Source organism: Ornithodoros turicata, chromosome 8 (assembly GCF_037126465.1).
Source record: "Ornithodoros turicata isolate Travis chromosome 8, ASM3712646v1, whole genome shotgun sequence".
NCBI lineage: Eukaryota > Metazoa > Arthropoda > Arachnida > Ixodida > Argasidae > Ornithodoros > Ornithodoros turicata.
Window position 1 is genome coordinate 34,348,240 of NC_088208.1, and position 17,860 is coordinate 34,366,099.

Below are 17,860 nucleotides of genomic sequence, written 5' to 3' on the forward strand. Positions count from 1 at the left end.
CGAGCCCAAGCATTTTCGTAATGCCCTTTCACAACACCTCTTTTATGCTTGATTCCCACATCCTTCCGCTGGTTAGCACTCGTGACATATTTACTGTGTTTTATGTGATTTTGTGCTTGATTGGTATCAAGTTGTGTCATGTATGGCACTGTTTGCATACGACGCCTCTATGCCCTCCCCCATGTCATGCCCTTCGTAGGGCCTTTGGGGTGTCAATAAAAAAAAAGTCTATGTTGTGTATCCGTGTCTCTTCGCGCGTGATAGCTAGGCGATGACAACTATTTGAAGTAGTTGGTAATCCCGGGGTGCTTCGTATCGCAAAAATTGTGTGAATTCAAGAGTAGTTAAATATTCCTCCATTGTCCTTCTCTCTTCCGCACTATGCATTTCTCCCTGTCAACCTCAAGTAAAATATCCTACGTTTCTAGCATTCTCCAACACCAACTCAGCCTTCTCCAAATTGCAATGCTGTTCCGTAATCACTTTATTTCCAAAGCAGGATGCATAAATTCCCACCTCACAGCAGGCATTCTCCTAAGTGCCGAGAACAATGCACAATAATACAGAGGATGCAATACAGGTGGTCATAGCAGTAAAACAGTTGGAAAAACAAAACAGTGTTTTCCAGTGGTGTATTAACAGAATGTGATTTGAGAAATCGCAGCCACGCGCTACAGGAAGCGAGCGTGAACGATGAATCGTCATGGAGTTGAACTGGATCCAGCACGTGTTTTGGAGCTTGAGTCAGACTTGATGCTCCTTGGGAAAATGCCTAGTAAGAGGATAAGGGAAGAATTCACATTGAATCACATTGAGCGTTGTAGAGTTCTATCGGCATTCGTACATGCAACAGCATGCTCGCAAATATATGTGTTGATTATCTCCGCAAGACCACTGTATGCATTGTCGACAAAGCTACGAGTGTCCCCATAGTTAAATAGGGCTGGAGGGCTGAACTCAGTAAGCTGGAGGAGCATGCATCGTAACATCAATGCATCTGAAGTAATCCTCACCGTGGGTTTAAAGCGCACTTGAAATGGACACCTCACGTTTATGAGTCGTTCCAGTGTACCTCAGACAAAGTAATAACATTCCGAGCGTTTCCGAGCACGATAAAGACTTTCTTATTTCTGTTCTCCTGGCGTACGTCGGAGGAGGGAGGTACAGTAAAAGTGAGCACTTTATTTACAACGCATCGTTTATCGCAGCGTGCAGATATGCGATCAACCTTGCTGAATATGGCCCTTCTTCGCACACCTGCGCTTCAGACCCGCTGTTCCTGTAAGAGCAACGCTCCAGTTATTAGTCGGTTGATCTGAGAAGGTTAATTTTAGATCCTTAGGTAGTGAGCAAGTTAGAGAGGGATTGAAAGATTGAAGCATCCTGTTTGGCCCTACCAACATTGAATTTGTTCCAATATACTTGGATATGGATCTAAGAGTGCCTCTGTGATACCCAAATATAAGCTACACACTATCAATCGGCACCATTTGAAAATCACAGGAAATTTGAAACATACTACTCAGTCCGGGTAGCCCAGGAATTCCCGAAAGGCCAGGGAGGCCTCCAAGGCCCCCGACCCCCGGTAGACCTCCAATGCCCCCGATTCCTGGTAAACCTCCAAGTCCCCCGACTCCGGGTAGACCTCCAATGCCTCCGATTCCTGGTAAACCTCCTAGTCCCCCGACTCCAGGTAGACCGCCTATGCCACCGATTCCGGGCGTGCCTCCTAGACCGGGAAGCCTTCCAATGCCGCCAAGTCCAGGAAGAGCCCCAGTGCCTCCAAGTCCTGGAACACCTCCAATGCCCCCAAGTCCAGGAAGGCACGGAGGACCCCCGAGACCAGGAATGGTCGGAAGGCGAGGGAGTCCTCCAACACCTAGAAGGTCAGTGCAGTACTTCTAAGTCAGGGGCACAGCTAGCAGCCGATATAGTATATAGTAGAGAAGAGTGCGAGATTACGAATCAAAGGACGACAGCGGACAAGAAAAATCATGTAGTGCCAGTAGCGGGACATGAACCCACAACTCTGATTGCACTTTTACTAGATTCATCGTCTGTCGCTGTAAGCAGACATCGCGGAGTGTCACGCAAAACTAACGAAAAACTCTGGATCGTTTTGCTTAATAACTGAAATAACTTTGAACCGAATATATCACTAAAACAGCCAATAATATGAGTGAACACTTTTGTGAACAAGCACAGCACCTTTTAAATAATCCTGACAAGCTTATAGTAAATTGCAGCTCACAGTTGTACCTAGCACACCAGGAATTCCTAGCAAACCACCTTGAGGACCTGGGACGCCTGACAAGCCTGCTGTGCCAAAGCCTGGCAGGCCGAGAATTCCTGGATATCCACTTATGTACCCTAAGTGCATGACAAGAGAAAATCGAGTTCTTTCAAGAGTACCTCCTATAGATCCAGGTATACCTTGGGCTGAGCAGCCAATTCCAATCATGACAGTCAGAACTGAAAGAAGACAAGAAAGTGTTAGACCAGGCTTATGAACATTCCGCACAGTACCGCACACGTGTTTCGCGTACTCTTCTTTCATGTTAGCCATAGTAAACTACAAACAAACTACCAAAAAAGCGTAATGGCTTCGCGGCGCTGTCGTTTTTCATTATGACGTTGTCGCTGTGGTTGTGGTCCAGTTGTGTTACACTCCAAGTACTAGTGTACACGTGCGCCGAAATTTCAGTACAACGCGTCGAAGCAGCTTGCATCGTACCACTAAATTCCCCGGGTGTTCAGCCGGGCCTGAACCCGCAACCATCAGCATACTGAGAACTGCGTGAGCTGCTGTATGATCACCCTGTAGACTCCGTAAAGACACAACCTCCTCCTCCAACTCTCAGCCTTGCACTCTCCCAGCACGACCATCTTTTCCCCAGATCCGTGTTTCCTTTCAAAATTTTCCTTTGGGCTTGTTAATGAAACATACTTCTTGTGGGAAAAGGACAGCCCCTGGTCTATCAAGGACATTTCTGATGTCCAAGAGCCGATGGACTCACCCACGATCAGAATTAAGGCAAGCAACAAAAAACCAGGCGCATGCAGAACAGCAGGTCCTGTGTGTCCCTTCCGAATACAAACTCAGCAAAACAGAAACACAGAGAGCGAGAGACACGAAGCGAAGTCTTTCGTTGTCTCTGGCGATGACTTACCTGAAAACGGAATATTGACGTATCTCGGCATTATCTGTGCGTCAGAATAAGGGTGGCAGTGGCTAGAATACTACTTACGGGATCGTGTGTGTAGCTCGTTATATGTACTGAGCTTGTGTCAACGATAGGATAATGATTATGTCATAACAGGATGACGTTGTATGCTATTTGTCACTCTCAATGCCATTTGCAACACATGCGGATTGCAGTTCAGATTGCAACGGATGCGCCACATATTACGCAGATAGATCATTCTGTCAACACTGTCACCACTTTTCCAATGCGTACGGCCGTGCACCACTCTACCCTTTTGCGTTTGGCCTTCAGTATTTCCATTTTCTGCGTCGTAGGGTTGCAAGCTAAGATATTAAAAGTGTAACTTTTAAATGTTAAATGACATTGTAACGAAATACAAAGTACATTTGTTCAGATGAATGCCAGCTGAACAGAAAAATCCAGAAATAAATTTTTCGAGACAAGTACAACTCCGACCTCAATGCAAATTTATTTACAGTTGTTGCGACACATATACAGGGTGTTCAAAATTAAGCTTTCACGAGCGCTTCGCAAACACAGCGATGACATGAAACCGGATGATAGCTTTACGCTACTTGTGTAAGAAACAGGTGTTGCTAATTATGTAGCACCTGTTTCTTACTCAAGGAACAGAAAAATAGCACCAGGTTTGCTTTTGTTCGCCTATTTATAAAGTGCTGGTGAAACCTTAATTTTGAACACCCTGTATAATATGCCACTGGTTCCTTTAAGTGACAAGCAGGTCGTACGGTTGTGCACCGACATATCCTGTGCATCCGGATGCCAAAGGTCAGATGATGGTTTATTGTTTCATAACACCGCGCGTATAATGTCCTTGCGACGCTTCGACACACTTGTTGGCATGTAAGGCAATGAATCGCCCTCGCTTCCCACTACTGCGCTATTTTTAGCAAACAGAGTAACGTGGGGCTGGCCAAGCACTCCAGTCTCTCGGGCCTTTGTAGTCCTGCACGGGACAAGCGGCTGTGCTTCTGCATTCCATAATCGCACTATGGTGTGATGCTCCACGAACTTGTTTAGTATCACAGTTAACACTTTTTTTCTCGTACAGCGGGTCTACATTGCCTATGAGCTCATTGAGTGTAATTAAGTGATCTCATGTTTTGTAAGATACTGGGAGTCAGGACCTGAGTATTGTTCATTGAGCATTAATTGAGTATTTATGTTATATGTTAGGTACTTCGTTCAGGACATCTATACGCTGAACACGTCAAAGTCGATGTTGTATATGTGTGTCTCCTCGCGCGAGATAGCTATGGCGATGAGAAACCGTGGCAACTATTCGGAGTCGTTCATAATCCGGCAGTGCCTCGTATCACAAAAATTGTGTGAATTCAAGAGAAGTCAAATATTTCGCCGTTGCGCTTCCCGCTTCTGCGCTATGCATTTCTCCCGTCAATCTCGAGTAAAATGTCCCGGGGTACTAGCACCGACCCCAAGCCAGCCTTCTCCAACTTGCAGTGTTGTTCAGTAATCACTTTATTTCCGAAGCAAGATGCATAAATTCCCACCTCACAGCAGCCATTCTGCTAAGTGCCGAGACCAATGCAGAATAATAGAGAGAATGCAATACAGGTGGTCATAGCAGTAGAACAGCTGGGAACACAAAACAGTGTTCTCCAGTGGTGTATTAACAGAATGTGATTTGAGAAATCGCAGGCACGCTACAGGAAACGAGCGTGAACGATGAATCGTCATGGAGTTGAACTGGATCCAGCACTTATTTTGGAGATTGAGTCAGACTTGATGCTCCTAGCGAAAATGCCTAGTAACAGGATAAGAGAAGAATTCACTTTGAGTGATGTACAGTTCGATGGACATTCGTACATGCACAAGCATGCTCGCAAATATGTGTTAATCATCTGCGCAAGACCAATACCACTGTATGTATGGTCAACAAATCAACGAGTGTCCCCCATAGTTAAATAGGGCTAGAGGGCGGAACTCAGTGAACTCTAGCAGCATGCGTCGTAACATGAATACATCTGAAGTAAACCTCAGTGCTTCTTGGGTTTAAACTGCATTTGAAATCGACTCCTCGTGTTCACGAGTCGTTCCAGTGTACCTCAAACAAAGTAATAACATTTCGAACGTTTTCGAGCACGATAGAGACTCTTTTATTTCTGTTCTCCTGGTGTACGTCGGAGGAGGGCAGTACAGTAAAAGTGAGCACTTTATTTACAATGCATTGTTTATGCAGCGTGCAGATGTGCGATCAACCTTGCTGAATGTGGCCCTTCTTCGCACACCTTCGCCTCCGACCTGTAAGAGTAACGCTCCAGTTATTAGTCGGTTGATCTGAGGACGTTGATTGTAGAGCCTTGGGTAGTGAGCAAGTTAGAGAGGGATTGGAAGATTGAAGCATCCTGATTCGTGCTACCAACATTGAATTGGTTCCCGGATACTTGGATCTAATGGTGTCTCTATGACACCCAAATATAAGCCACATATTATCAATCGGTGCCATTCGAAATTTGAAACATACTCAGTCCGGGTAGCCCAGGAATTCCTGAAAGGCCAGGGAGGCCTCCAATGCCGCCGATCCCTGGTAAACCTCCTAGTCCCCCGACTCCTGGTAGACCTCCTATGCCGCCGATTCCTGGTAAGCCTCCGAGTCCCCCGACTCCCGGTAGACCTCCTATGCCACCGATTCCTTGTAAACCTCCAAGTCCCCCGACTCCCAGTAGACCTGCTATGCCACCGATACCTGGTAAACCCCCAAGGCCCCCGACTCCCGGTAGACCTCCTATGCCGCCGATTCCGGGCGTGCCTCCAAGGCCCGGAAGACTTCCAATGCCGCCGAGTCCAGGAAGAGCACCAGTACCTCCTAATCCTGGAACACCTCCAATACCCCCAAGTCCAGGAAGGCCCGGAAGACCCCCGAGACCAGGAATGCTCCCGATGCCACCGAGTGCCGTGGGGCTTCCGAGTCCTGGGAGGCTTCCAAGGCCAGGGAGTCCTCCAACACCTAGGAGATCAGTGCAGTACTTGTAAGTCAGGGGCACACTTAATAGCCGATATAGCAGAGAAGCGTGCGAGATTATGAATCAAAGGACTGCAGCGAACAAGAAAAATCATGGAATGCCAGTGGCGGGGTATGAACCCACAACTCTGATTGCATTAGTTGCAGATTCATCTTCTGTCGCTGAAAGTAGACATCGCGGAGTGTCACGCAAAACCAACAAAAAACTCTGGATCGTTTTGCTTAAGCACTGAAATAACTTTTAACCGAATATATCACACACAAAAAAGCCAATAACACTTTTGTGAACGAGCACAGCACCTTTTAAATAATCCTGACAAGCTTATAGCAAATTGCAGCTCACAGTTGTACCTAGCACACCAGGAATTCCTAGCAAACCACCTTGAAGACCTGGGACGCCTGACAAGCCTGCTGTCCCAAAGCCTGGCAGGCCGAGAATTCCTGGATATCCACTTATGTACCCTAAGTGCATGACAAGAAGAAATCGAGTTCTTTCAAGAGTACCTCCGATAGATCCCGGTATACCTTGGGCTGAGCAGCCAATTCCAATCATGACAGTCACAACTGAAAGAAGAAAAGAAAGTGCTAGACCAAGCTTATGAACATTCCCCACAGTAGCGAAGATGTGTTTCGCGTACTCTTCTTTCGTGTCAGCCATAGTAAGCGTTTACTCGAGTTGAAGCGCCTAGATTTCAAGAGAAACGAAGCAGCTTGCATCGTACCACTAAATTGCTGGAGTGCTCAGCCGGGCCTGAACACGCAACCATGGCATCCGCATACTGAGAACTGTGCGAGCTGCTGTATGAGCACCCTGTAGACCCCGCAAAGACTCAACGTCCTACTCCCACTCTCAGCCTTGCACTCTCCCAGCACGACCATCTTTTCCCCAGATCCGTGTTTCCTTTCAAAATTTTCCTTTGGGCTTGTTGATGAAACATACTTCTTGCGGGAAAAGAACAGCCCCTGGTCTAACAAGGACATGTCTCATATCCAAGAGCCGATGGACTCACCCACGATCAGAATACAAGTAACAAAAAATAAACCGGGCGCATGCCTAACAGCAGGTCCTGTGTGCCTTTTCCGCATACAAATTCAGCAAAACAGAAACACAGAGAGAGACATGAAGGCGAAGACTTTCGTTGTCTCTGGCGATGACTTACCTGAAAACGGAACACTGACGTATCTCGGCATTTTCTGTGCGTCGGAATAAGGATGGCAGTGGCTAGAATACTACCTACCGGATCGTGCGTGTAGCTCGTTATATGTACTGGGCTTGTGTCACGGTAGGATAACGGTTATGTCATAATGGATGACGTTGTATGCTATTTGTCGCTCTCAATGCCGCTTGCAACACATACTTCGGATTGCAACGGATGCGCTCATATATTACGCCGAGAGAACATTCCTTCAACGCTGTCAACAATTTTCCGATGCGTACAGCCATGTAATGCGCTCTTCTTTTGTATTTGCCGGCAGTATTTTCATATGTTGCGTCGTAGAGTTGATTGATTGATTGGTTGGTTCATTGATTGATTGATTGATTGATTTTATTTTTATACACACATTGTATACACAAATACATAGGATGGAGGAGACAGAGGGAAACACTCCATGTTAAAGTCTCCTCCCTAATGCGCATATAAGGGTTAGAACAATTATGAGCATTGATATTAATAACAAAGCCTACAAAGTATCGCCAACACCACCGCCAAGCACAATACACTCGAAAGGTAAAATTTACAATCACCTCACAGTAACTACACTAACAACACGAAACAGTAACTGAATACTCAACTCACAGAACAATGGCTATTAAAACGCATTGGCAATTAAAAAACATTTGACTTTTCTTTTAAATGACGAGAAATTACTATCTTTATTCATTTCTGGGGGCAGAAAAATACGCCCATTGTTCCTGCCCTTGTGCGACTACTGGGATATAGTTCCTTAAAATTTATTATTGGCAATTATTTATTATTGACATCTTATTAGTTGCAAGCTAACAGATCATTGTAACACTTTTCAATGGCATTGTAACGAAATAGAAGTACCTTTGTTCAGATAGATGCCAGTTGAACAGAAAAATCCAGAAATAAATTTCACGAGACAACGAGTAAAACCTCAGTGCAGGTTTATTTCCAATTGTTACGACACCGACATAAACACCCATATACATAGACATAAAATACAACTCGTTCCTTTAAGTGACAAGCAGGTCGTTCGGATTTTTGTATAATATACGTCGTCAATATGTCTCTATGTCTGGTTCCACACTAGTGCGTATTCGTGCCATCATATCGTTTGACTGCTTTTGTAATTGCAAAACAACAAGATCAAATGTTCTTTACAAGGCCCTATACTATATAAACCATCTAAGAACCGTCTAACACACAAGTGTAATCTATAATGAACACGTGGCATGTGAAAAGATGGTGGTCTCTATATTCGCGCAACATAGCAGAGCACATTCATTCAGCCTCTCCGATGACCAAATCTCCTGTGGCACCTCCGCCTTGATCCTCCAGTTCCTGCAAAGATAGGTAGCGACGGAGCTAATCAGTCAGACCAAAAATAAACAAAAGTTTTACTAGATATTACATATTATGTACAACTTAACCAAACACTGCATCAAGAGGGACATTGCAATCTGATTAATCAAGTCGCATCACCGCTTGGATATCATTGGAGATCGCAAGTTACTCAATGTACGCAGAGCTGGAATACCTCCAAGGCCACGAAGGCCAGGCAAGCCTCTGAGTCCAAATATATTTCCAAGACCCGATAAACCGCCAAGAGCAGCTTGGGGAAGGTTAGCCAAGCCTCCAATACCTTGTAGACCCGGGATGCCGCCTGAATGAAAATTATGAATAAACACACCATATATAGGCTATAGAATGTCAGTCCAGCCTGGTAAAACGCACACACACACACGAACAAGATAAGACTGTTCAGCGATTTACGATCGATTTACAGCGACAGCGACTGCCAAAGACGATGATCACACAATCAGGGCCTGTTTGCACGAACGCTAAGGCAATTCCTCAATGGGTACCTTGAGAGTTGCAGCCTGTTCCAGCAAGGAGTATAGAAACTGTAAGGAAGAGAAGTGAGGAATATAAAAAGGGCCTCTTTTTAAAATATCGTTCCACTGGTTATCATTGGTTTCACTGCCCAGTCATTGCAACGAAGAAACCCATGGGCAACAAAACATTAAGTTGAATGTGTCTCCTCAGTATAATTACGAACGTATTAAACTGGTCAGTAATGTAAGCCCTGTCGGTACCGACCAATTCCACGGTAGCGCATCCTGGGACTTATAAATTTATATGAAATCAGATATGTCATACCAGTCGGTAGTGCCACAATTTTACTGTATACATTTCTCATGCAAATTAACACAAAGACATACAAGAAACATACACTACAGACATACACTAAGCAGAAGTATGGCAGAGCCGCATGGCCCATAAGAAGTTTACCTGTCAGAAAAACGTAGACGATGTTCATCTTCATATCGCTGTTCAGCAATAGCAGCGGTTCTAAGCATTGTGACACAAATGAAACATTTATATATGGCCCAGTGTCGCTTCATACGGCGGCAGTGACGTCAGACCTATGCGTCACCCTCACTATCGTTTCTAGCAGGTGTCTATGCGTTGCCAATATATGCTGGTATTACGTGTGTTCATGAAACTTATTTACGGGGTCATCTACGTTAACCTCGTGTGGATGACTGGGCATGAACAACTGTCACATCCGACATTGTTTTCTGCTCGGATATTGCATAATTTAACGAGTGTATGGGCATTTTTCCAAGTGCCGAAACACTGCAGCTGCATTTGTAGCTCAGCTGGTATATCCTGTTTAGAAAGCTTAAAGGAAGCACAATGTCGAAAAGCGTCGGACCAGGCTATGTGATATGATGTGATAGAAGAGAGAGAGAGAAGAAAAAAAAGAAATACTACCAGGCTACTCTTTTTGTCGGTGTGCTTTTAACATGTTACATGTCGGCGTGCCCGGGAAGTGAGGACGTTTCCGGGACACGTTTTCGGCAATAAAGACATGGGAACATTGTATATCGTCGTACAGGCAGGTAATTCAGCGGCCAATATAGAAATGTTCTGCCTTATTAAATACACCACATTGAATTGGGCGCTAATATCTGTACCCGATACTCGTACAGGCTACGTGTACTGGTCATGCCACCTCCTACTTAATCAGTGGAAGGCAATAGAACGATGCAGTCATGGAGCATTGAACTTTGCCGGTGAACGAAACGTATTGCCAAAACGAATTATCATTATGGAAAGGCGGTCATCTGTATCAGCTGTAACAGGAAATCATAGCTTTCATTTGCACCTCGCTTACGGACGACCGCTATTGTTATAAACAAGTAGTTCCCTCTACACAGAGGGAGCTAGTATTCAGACACCCTAATCGGTTATGTATCTCTAATGTAATGAACCACATCCGAAAGTGTCGCAACCGCTTTAACGACGTTGGCTACCTACAGAAACAGCGAACAGGTTACAATCCGTGACCCTGATCATTCAAAGGCTCGCTTTGCATGCAGTAAGATGAGAGATGGAGACGCTTTAGCCATTGCCACCATCGTCATTTGAATTTTGGGTAGAGATTACATCGCCCTCATCGACACAGGAGCTACGGTCTCTCTGATCACTGCGTATCACGGAATGTGGAATTGCACTACACAGGTCTCACCCTACCCCTTGCTTCCAACGACGTCATTCCAGCACAAACTGCATGCTTCGTTCACCTTCCCGGCTTCGCAGTGTCCGCTATCCTGAGCAGGGATTCCATCATCCGGCAGAAGTGGGCGCTGGACCTGTGCTATGGAGGATACGTCTATAATGTAAAAGCCCGAGTCCGGACACACAGAGGGACGACACGACTCAGACGCACAAAACACACGACTCTTCTTGAGTCGCGTGTTCGTGTCGTCCTTGTGCCTTGAATCGGGCTTTTATGGTTAGATGCAAGGTAGCCTGCATCTAACCATTTTGTCTGAGGATACGTTTACCACGACTCGACAGGATTGTTCCCCTTCACCGTGACTAGGGACTTCAGCTCAGCAAGCTGCCGCGACTTCCCTTGAACCGTTCCCCGGCTCAGTTGGGCTGAACCGGCTTCCAAGTGGCTTGGTTTCATTCAGTGGCCCTGAGGAGGAGCGCCGTCAGTTTGAACAAGTACTGCAGCAGTTTGACGGTATCTTCACGGAAAAACCCGGTAAGTCGTCTGTGTTACAGCATACCATAGGCACAGGCCACGCTACGTCCTGGCGTTGTAATCCGAGACTATCGAGTGTGCATAGCCGTGCTTTGTTAGACGCCGCTCTTGATGAAATGCTCCAAACCGGTAGGTGCCAGAGCCCTTGGCATTGCCTATCGTCCTGGTTCTGAAACGTGATGGTACAGCAACGCTACAGTGTTTTCAACGCTTGATGGTAGTAGAGTGTTTTCGCAAACCCAAGCTTCCCCGGAGGATGTCCTGAAGACAGCTCATCGGGGGCTTGTCTGAGTTTTTACGGATGCCTTTTGGTCTGCTCTCACAAGCCAGTTCCCAGCGGTTAATGGATACCGCGCTGGGAGATGCGAAGTATGATTTCGCAGTCGCGTACACGGATGATGTCGTACTGTTGTCCAGAAATTTTCAGGAACACATGAACCACCTGTTAACTGTCCTTGCAAGGATGCAGCAGGCGCGGTTAACCACCAACCCTCACAAAGTGCAGCTGGCGGCGCCTAGGATCAGCATTCTCGGATTCGTGGTGGACGGAGGTACCATTAGTCCGAGCGATGACAAGCTGAGGGCGATCATGGAGTTTCCAGTTCCTGGTAACGTAAAAGCCTTCCACCGTTTTTTTTTTTTAGGTATGGTTGGTTCCTACAGAGAATTTATTCTCAATTGTGCCGAGTTAGCGCAGCCGCTTAACCAGTTGTTGCTCAATAACACAGGCGGCAGTGGGGGAAGAACAGGAACGGTCTTTACGAGCTCTATCTTAGGCAATCGTTAATATGGCCAGGCTATGCTTGCGCCACCTAAACAAACCGTTTGTTGTGCAAACACAGTTTCTGTGTGCTGGTATTGGTGCAGTTCTCTTGGTGCAGGAGCATGACACTATTCTTTGTCCCGTGACTTTTGCATGTCGCACGCTGAATCCGGCAGAACGGAATTATTCCGTCACAAAGTAGGAGTGCTTGGCGATCACCTTCGCTCAGCTTGATCTCTACCTGGATGGCAGCACTTGCACCGTCTAGACTGACCACCAGGCACTTTCCTGGATGCAGCGGCTCCGCAACCCTTCTGGACGTCTTGCCATATGTGGGCCCTGCTTACAAGGCTACTCCTTCAACGTGAAGTACAAGCGGGGCCCAAAGAAAGAAGTGGAGGCAGACGCGCTCCGCGCGCCTCTACCGGAGGGGTAAGAGGAAGGCACCGAGGCGCCTTCTTAACTTTTGTCAGCAGCACAAACGAGACGCATCCTCGTCTTGGGGCACGGTAGCGAGCAGAGAGCAGCTTCTTGAAGCGCACAGAGCGGATGCCTTTCTCAGGGGGTGTCTCATTGGATACCCGTGCAGTACTTGGCGGGCACCGCGGAACGACCGACGGACAGCACGACACTTATCTGCTGGGCGAAGATGGCATCCTGTTCAGGTACATGCCCCAGGCGAATGACGACGACGGCTCATCCCCATTCAGAGTCGTAGTGCCACGGAAGTTGCGTAAGTCTTTCATACATTACTTTCACGACTCGGCCTTTTGCAGGTCACAGCACTGTCGGGAAAATTTATGAAAAGTTATGCCGTGTTGCCACATTTGCCATGACATTTTACATTGCCAGGAAAGTGATGTGATGGGACCTCTTACCCGTAGTCCTAGAGGTACCCAGTATTTGCTTGTGGTTACTGGTCATTTCACAAAATGGGCTGAGCTCTTCTTACTCAGGACGCTAGCTTCCCAGAGAGTGTGGGAAAGGCTACTCGTCACCATTTGCCGGTTCGGATTTCCTGCTCAGCTTATCACAGATAACGCAACCTACTTTACAAGTAAGGTGTCCCCAGATTCTTGCGATGTCTTGGGCATTCTGCACAAGAAGGCTTCCCCATATCGCCCTCAGGCTAACATTACCGAACGTTGTAATGGGAACCTGAAACGGGGGATCTATTTTGAGAGGAAAAGATGGAACCTGACAATGATGTTGGTTGCTTTCACTAGCCAGCACCACCGTGACTGAGATATTCGCCTGGCTGAGCTGGCGTTCGCTACACGGTCGACGATCAACAGATCTACGAGCTTCACCCCGGCGTTCCTTAACTTGACACAATAGGCTCCTTTTCCAGTGGAGAATGCACTGGGCCTCCGGGATGGTAGTACCCGGCCCCCTTATTCAAGGTTTGCTGACCTCCGGAGCCGACTGGACGTTGCAGCCCGGACGGCTCGGGAGACTCTGGACGTCACAAGGTGGGACCAGGCTCGCCAGTACAACCGTGGGCGACGGAGTCTCGCCTACAGCGTTGGTGAGTTGGTCCGCTTAGTGATGCGTCACGGGGCTTTGCAGCTTCGATCGCAGATAGGTGGGATGGCGGATAGGTGGATGGGATAAGATGCCCCTTCGAGGTATGTGGGTGCTCTTCCGACCTTACTTACAAGCTTCGCCGCTGTGACACGGGTGAAGAAACTGGACCAGTACACATCTCGGATGTGAAGGCTATCACCTGCGAGACCCCGAGGACGAAGAGGTAGTTTTTCGGCTTCCTCCTCCAGACCTGGTCCAGGACCCCGCTACTGGACCAGCTTCCAGTCGCTATAAATTGCATCCACGCAGGCTGCGCACGTAGCATCCACTATTTCGGTTACTGGGACCTAGTGCTCGCGGTTTAGCTGGCATCGTTTTTATTATTATTATTATTATTTATTGATACACACATTGGTTACACAGTACCTACAAATTGCAAATGACGAGATTTGAGTAATTATGTACAATGATGACAAAGGACACAATGGTACCTGTACCGAGCAAGGTAATAATGATATATACAATGATTTACAACGAAGTTAGGTGGTCCTGAGCCACGCAAACAAATACATCAAAGCTTTTAGCCGACACGACATTGTCCGGTAGGCTATTCCAATCCCTGATTGTACGCTGTGTTTACGTGATTGCTGTGTCGCGTTCTGCCGCTATAATCTTTGGGGGAGAGCCTCACGGTGGGAGCTCTTTCTTACTGAATTCCCGTGTTTTCTTTTTGCAGATATCTGCATTGGATGAGCCCCAGGAAGAAGAAACCGACACGGGCCGCCGTTTCGTCTGGCAACGCATCTCGGCCCACCCAGTCCTCGGCGAGGACTACGACCGCGCCATCCCTCCGCATGTCGGTAGTCACCTGGACGATGGTATCCACTGGCCAGGCCATCGTTTGGGCATCTAGTTCAAAATGGTCGGCCCAGGCAATGATGTCCGCCGTCTAAGGGTGGATTCCTGACGGATCATTGCTCCTGGAATCCCCCCCCCCCCAAAAAAAAGCATTAGCCACAGAAGAACGACGCCTACTGTGTCGTCTACTACGCCTACTACGTCGCCTACTACGTCGTTCCGCGCCCTGGAAATTCACTGAACAAGCCATCGCCCTTGCATAAGTCACATATTGAGGCCAGGTATCAGCAGCGTTGCCCACTCTTCGACGCTTCATGCCGGATCTGTACTCTGGGAGTCTGTACCGGCTGGTGCAGCCAATCTTGTGCAAGAATTTTCCAGCTTGGTGCTCAGATACTGCTGTGTTTGTGACAAAGAAGATACCAAAGGAAATAGTAGAGGCCTTGTTTTCATATTGTTTGCGTTGGACTTTTCTGTTAGAGTTTCTCATTATATGAAGGAGTCTATTATAAATAAAAGCAAATCTATGAACTGTAAGTACTGTTCAGCAGCTTCCATTGTATCGTTGGATGTATAATGCTATTCACAAATGTTTGTGCGTTATCAGACTGAGATGAACAAACTGCGTATGCAATGATCTGAATGATAAGCAGTCTGATCTATGCTACAGAGGTGTTGGCAGGCAACCTTCATCATTCCATCACCCCTTATCAAAATGCCAAGCTGAAGACTGCCAGACCCCCCGGAAAAATTCAGCAGCATCCTTTGCCGTGCACGGGATGTCTTCTTCTTCTTTTTTTTTTTTTTTTCGTCGCAGAATTTGGTGGCGGTGATAGGGCTTGCCGTTGTCGGCCTCACGTATGTGGGCAACGTCACGATTCACGCCCTGGGGGAATGTGCGTCCTGGGCCGACTTCTAAGGGAACTGTGCCGACATATGTCTGAAAGCGTCTGAGGAAAACCCAGGGAAAACCCCAGACAGCACAGCACAGCCGGCACCGGGATTCGAACCCAGGTACCTCCCAGTCTCGACGTGACATGGCCAGCACGCTAACCACTGAGCCACGGAGCTGGCAGAATTTGCCCGCAAATTAAAGCGTCGCTGTTGCTGCTGAATGGCTACGCAAACTCCTAGCTTGATGTGAGCACTTTGATTCAGATCTGGAAGCCTGAGTCTTTGAGCACTTTTTTTTTTTTACATCGGTAATACGTGCTGGGTAGGTCGTGGTTGTGCCTCCATTTACTCATCCAGCGTCTAGTTTTTTGTTCTTTTCTTCTTACTTTCCAGAAAGTGTTGCATGGCGCCATCTGTTATGCATGGAATGAAGTGTTGACAGAGACCCGAGGTTGCGTTGATAACGCTCAGTTGATAAGGGCTTCGTGACACGGTCATACACGTGGGCGGGTAGCTCAGTTGGTTCGGCGTTTGCCTTCTGCACAGAAAGACCCTGGTTCGAAACGGGATCTCTCTGCGTAAGGTTCGGGGGTAGCAACTGGGTAACGGTGAGGGTTAGCTGTAGGGGGGATAAGGGGCACAGGAAATAGCCCAGGAGAGGGTGGGTAAGATAGGAGGAGGTCTGGCGGGAGTGCTCGCGAGGAGGCCCCGAGGGTGTTTCCGTAAGACCCTCGGGGTCACCGATGACCGGGTCCCCCCCCGGTTAGTTGCCTCATCCGGTAACTGGCCGCGGCGTCTTTTCAAGAACCTCCACCACGGTTATGCAACCTCTATGGTCTGCTGTTTCCTTCGCTGCAGACCGAGACCTAGTTTTGCGGCACACATAAAAGACAAAATCAACAAGGAACTTAAAATTTGTATGGGCATCTCAAGGAGGCCCCTCCTCCCTCGGGGGGGGGGACACGTGCTCGGCGTTCTGGATTCCACAGTGTTCAGTCGATGCGTAAACTTCGAGTCTTTCGGCATCGGTAAAAGGGGAACAGTGTGATTTTACAGCGAAAGATGGCGCGATTCGCTCTTGCCTTAAATGAGCAATGAAATGGCATACACGACCCATAGGTCGGCTCATGCTCAGCTCATCCGCCACATTGAGCATGGACGAGCATCAGTGAGCGTGCTAATGTGTGTCGAGAACGCGACATCCGTCTGCATAGATGCTAGAGCACTGCACGGGCACCGGCTTACCCGAAAGCCGGGCCCTAAAGCCGTCTTTCTGCAGGCCCGGGCTGGGCTCGGGTTTGACATGGCTCTAGCAAGGAATCCAAAAGAAAAAAAAAACACAACTACCACAAATGCATGCCCACTTCGTCCATGCAAAGTATCCTGCGACCTTGTTCACCTCTATGGGCCTGTTTCTCTGGGCCAGGTGGTGCGTGTGAGAAGCAACATCAGCGCCCCAAATCATGCAACACTCCCTAGTTTAGCAGACGACGCGGCACTTTCAAGTACACGGTTTCGAGTTGTTGGCGCTTTTCAGGAAGCACCGCTTTTTCTGTTGGTTTCCTACAGGTTTTCCTACAGGTACACCATACCGTTTGACACACCATGCAAAACCCGCTGATGGAACTCCTTCTGATGGGATCCGCGGCCGTTTGGGCCCGAAATGGCGCTGTGCAAACTTCACTGCAACAGCCCTATAGCTCCGAGCGTAGTTCAACTCTACCGAATTTGTGGCGCTGCCACAACGAACTGAACACTATGACGTCACTTGTTTACAAACAGGGAGAGATCTGTTGGTTCAGATTACACATATCTAGGAAAGATCCGCACAGAAGACAGAAGAAAAAAAATGAAGAAAGGCCCGTCTGGAAGGGGAGAAGTGACATTGGGAAGGGAAGTTTCCCTTTCCTGGTGCACCGCACTAACGCAGTGGCTCATTTGAATGGATAAACTACAAAAGATAGCAGAGCTAAAGGTATTCAAGCATAACATAAAATTATTTCTTTTTTTTTCTTGTTTTAAAGTGGTAATTCACTTGCTATTGCTCAAAAATCACATTGTCAGCACCAACATTTTTCTTTAAAAGCGGCACGCACGGTCTACAAGCCACCAGTCGTTCTTGGATGTGATGTTGCGAAGAGCTTCCACAGTTCGACCCGAGATAAGTGGTGAGCAGGCTTGTCGGTAATATGTACTATCTCCGTTAACCGTGCCCCTTTTGCTGTTCGTGTAGGTGACAAGGTTCTGGTTCCCCCTAATGACGATATGGCGGATTTTTGTTCTTCAACATTCACGGTCTGGTAGACGAAGCCTACGAATGGTGAGGGACCATCGCTTCTTTCGCAGTAGCCGTCTGGGCTT

The 17,860-nt window shown here is 47.5% G+C and overlaps 3 protein-coding genes across 5 annotated transcripts; all 3 read right to left on the reverse strand.

Moving 5' to 3' along the window:
* Positions 1-529: 529 nt before the first annotated feature.
* On the reverse strand, positions 530-3,209 carry LOC135366172 (uncharacterized). Its single transcript, XM_064598831.1, has 4 exons — positions 3,171-3,209; positions 2,413-2,472; positions 1,520-1,879; positions 530-772 (listed from the first exon to the last, which is right to left on the reverse strand). Exons 1-4 carry the CDS (start codon positions 3,199-3,201, stop codon positions 702-704), a joined length of 522 nt encoding a protein of 173 aa, XP_064454901.1. The 5' UTR covers positions 3,202-3,209; the 3' UTR covers positions 530-701.
* Positions 3,210-5,327: 2,118 nt separating this feature from the next.
* LOC135366173 (uncharacterized PE-PGRS family protein PE_PGRS46-like) lies at positions 5,328-7,458 on the reverse strand. Of its 3 annotated transcripts, XM_064598833.1 has the most exons (6): positions 7,371-7,458; positions 6,736-6,774; positions 6,562-6,672; positions 5,935-6,195; positions 5,713-5,865; positions 5,328-5,489 (listed from the first exon to the last, which is right to left on the reverse strand). In XM_064598833.1, exons 1-6 carry the CDS (start codon positions 7,399-7,401, stop codon positions 5,443-5,445), a joined length of 642 nt encoding a protein of 213 aa, XP_064454903.1. In that variant the 5' UTR covers positions 7,402-7,458; the 3' UTR covers positions 5,328-5,442. The 3 variants fall into 3 exon arrangements, with proteins under 3 accessions (XP_064454903.1, XP_064454902.1, XP_064454904.1); XM_064598832.1 differs by having other exon boundaries at positions 5,713-6,195; XM_064598834.1 differs by lacking the exon at positions 6,562-6,672 and having other exon boundaries at positions 5,713-6,195; positions 6,715-6,774.
* A 1,109-nt stretch (positions 7,459-8,567) lies between these two features.
* LOC135366174 (uncharacterized) lies at positions 8,568-9,735 on the reverse strand. Its single transcript, XM_064598835.1, has 4 exons — positions 9,690-9,735; positions 9,263-9,301; positions 8,935-9,060; positions 8,568-8,738 (listed from the first exon to the last, which is right to left on the reverse strand). The coding sequence occupies exons 1-4, from the start codon at positions 9,721-9,723 to the stop codon at positions 8,683-8,685; spliced, it is 255 nt and encodes an 84-aa protein (XP_064454905.1). The 5' UTR covers positions 9,724-9,735; the 3' UTR covers positions 8,568-8,682.
* Positions 9,736-17,860: the final 8,125 nt, after the last annotated feature.

Coding starts and splice junctions, on each gene's coding strand:
- LOC135366172 (XM_064598831.1), bottom strand. CDS start 3,201: ATGCCGAGATACGTCAATATTCCGTTTTCAG. Junction 2,473..3,170: donor CGTCAATATTCCGTTTTCAG/GTAAGTCATCGC, acceptor GTCTTCTTTCAG/TTCTGACTGTCATGATTGGA. Junction 1,880..2,412: donor TATACCTGGATCTATAGGAG/GTACTCTTGAAA, acceptor CTGACCTTCTAG/GTGTTGGAGGACTCCCTCGC.
- LOC135366173 (XM_064598832.1), bottom strand. CDS start 7,401: ATGCCGAGATACGTCAGTGTTCCGTTTTCAG. Junction 6,673..6,735: donor AATTGGCTGCTCAGCCCAAG/GTATACCGGGAT, acceptor TCATGCACTTAG/GGTACATAAGTGGATATCCA. Junction 6,196..6,561: donor AGGAATTCCTGGTGTGCTAG/GTACAACTGTGA, acceptor CTGATCTCCTAG/GTGTTGGAGGACTCCCTGGC.
- LOC135366174 (XM_064598835.1), bottom strand. CDS start 9,723: ATGAAGATGAACATCGTCTACGTTTTTCTGACAG. Junction 9,302..9,689: donor CGTCTACGTTTTTCTGACAG/GTAAACTTCTTA, acceptor TCTTCCTTACAG/TTTCTATACTCCTTGCTGGA. Junction 9,061..9,262: donor AACAGGCTGCAACTCTCAAG/GTACCCATTGAG, acceptor ATTTTCATTCAG/GCGGCATCCCGGGTCTACAA.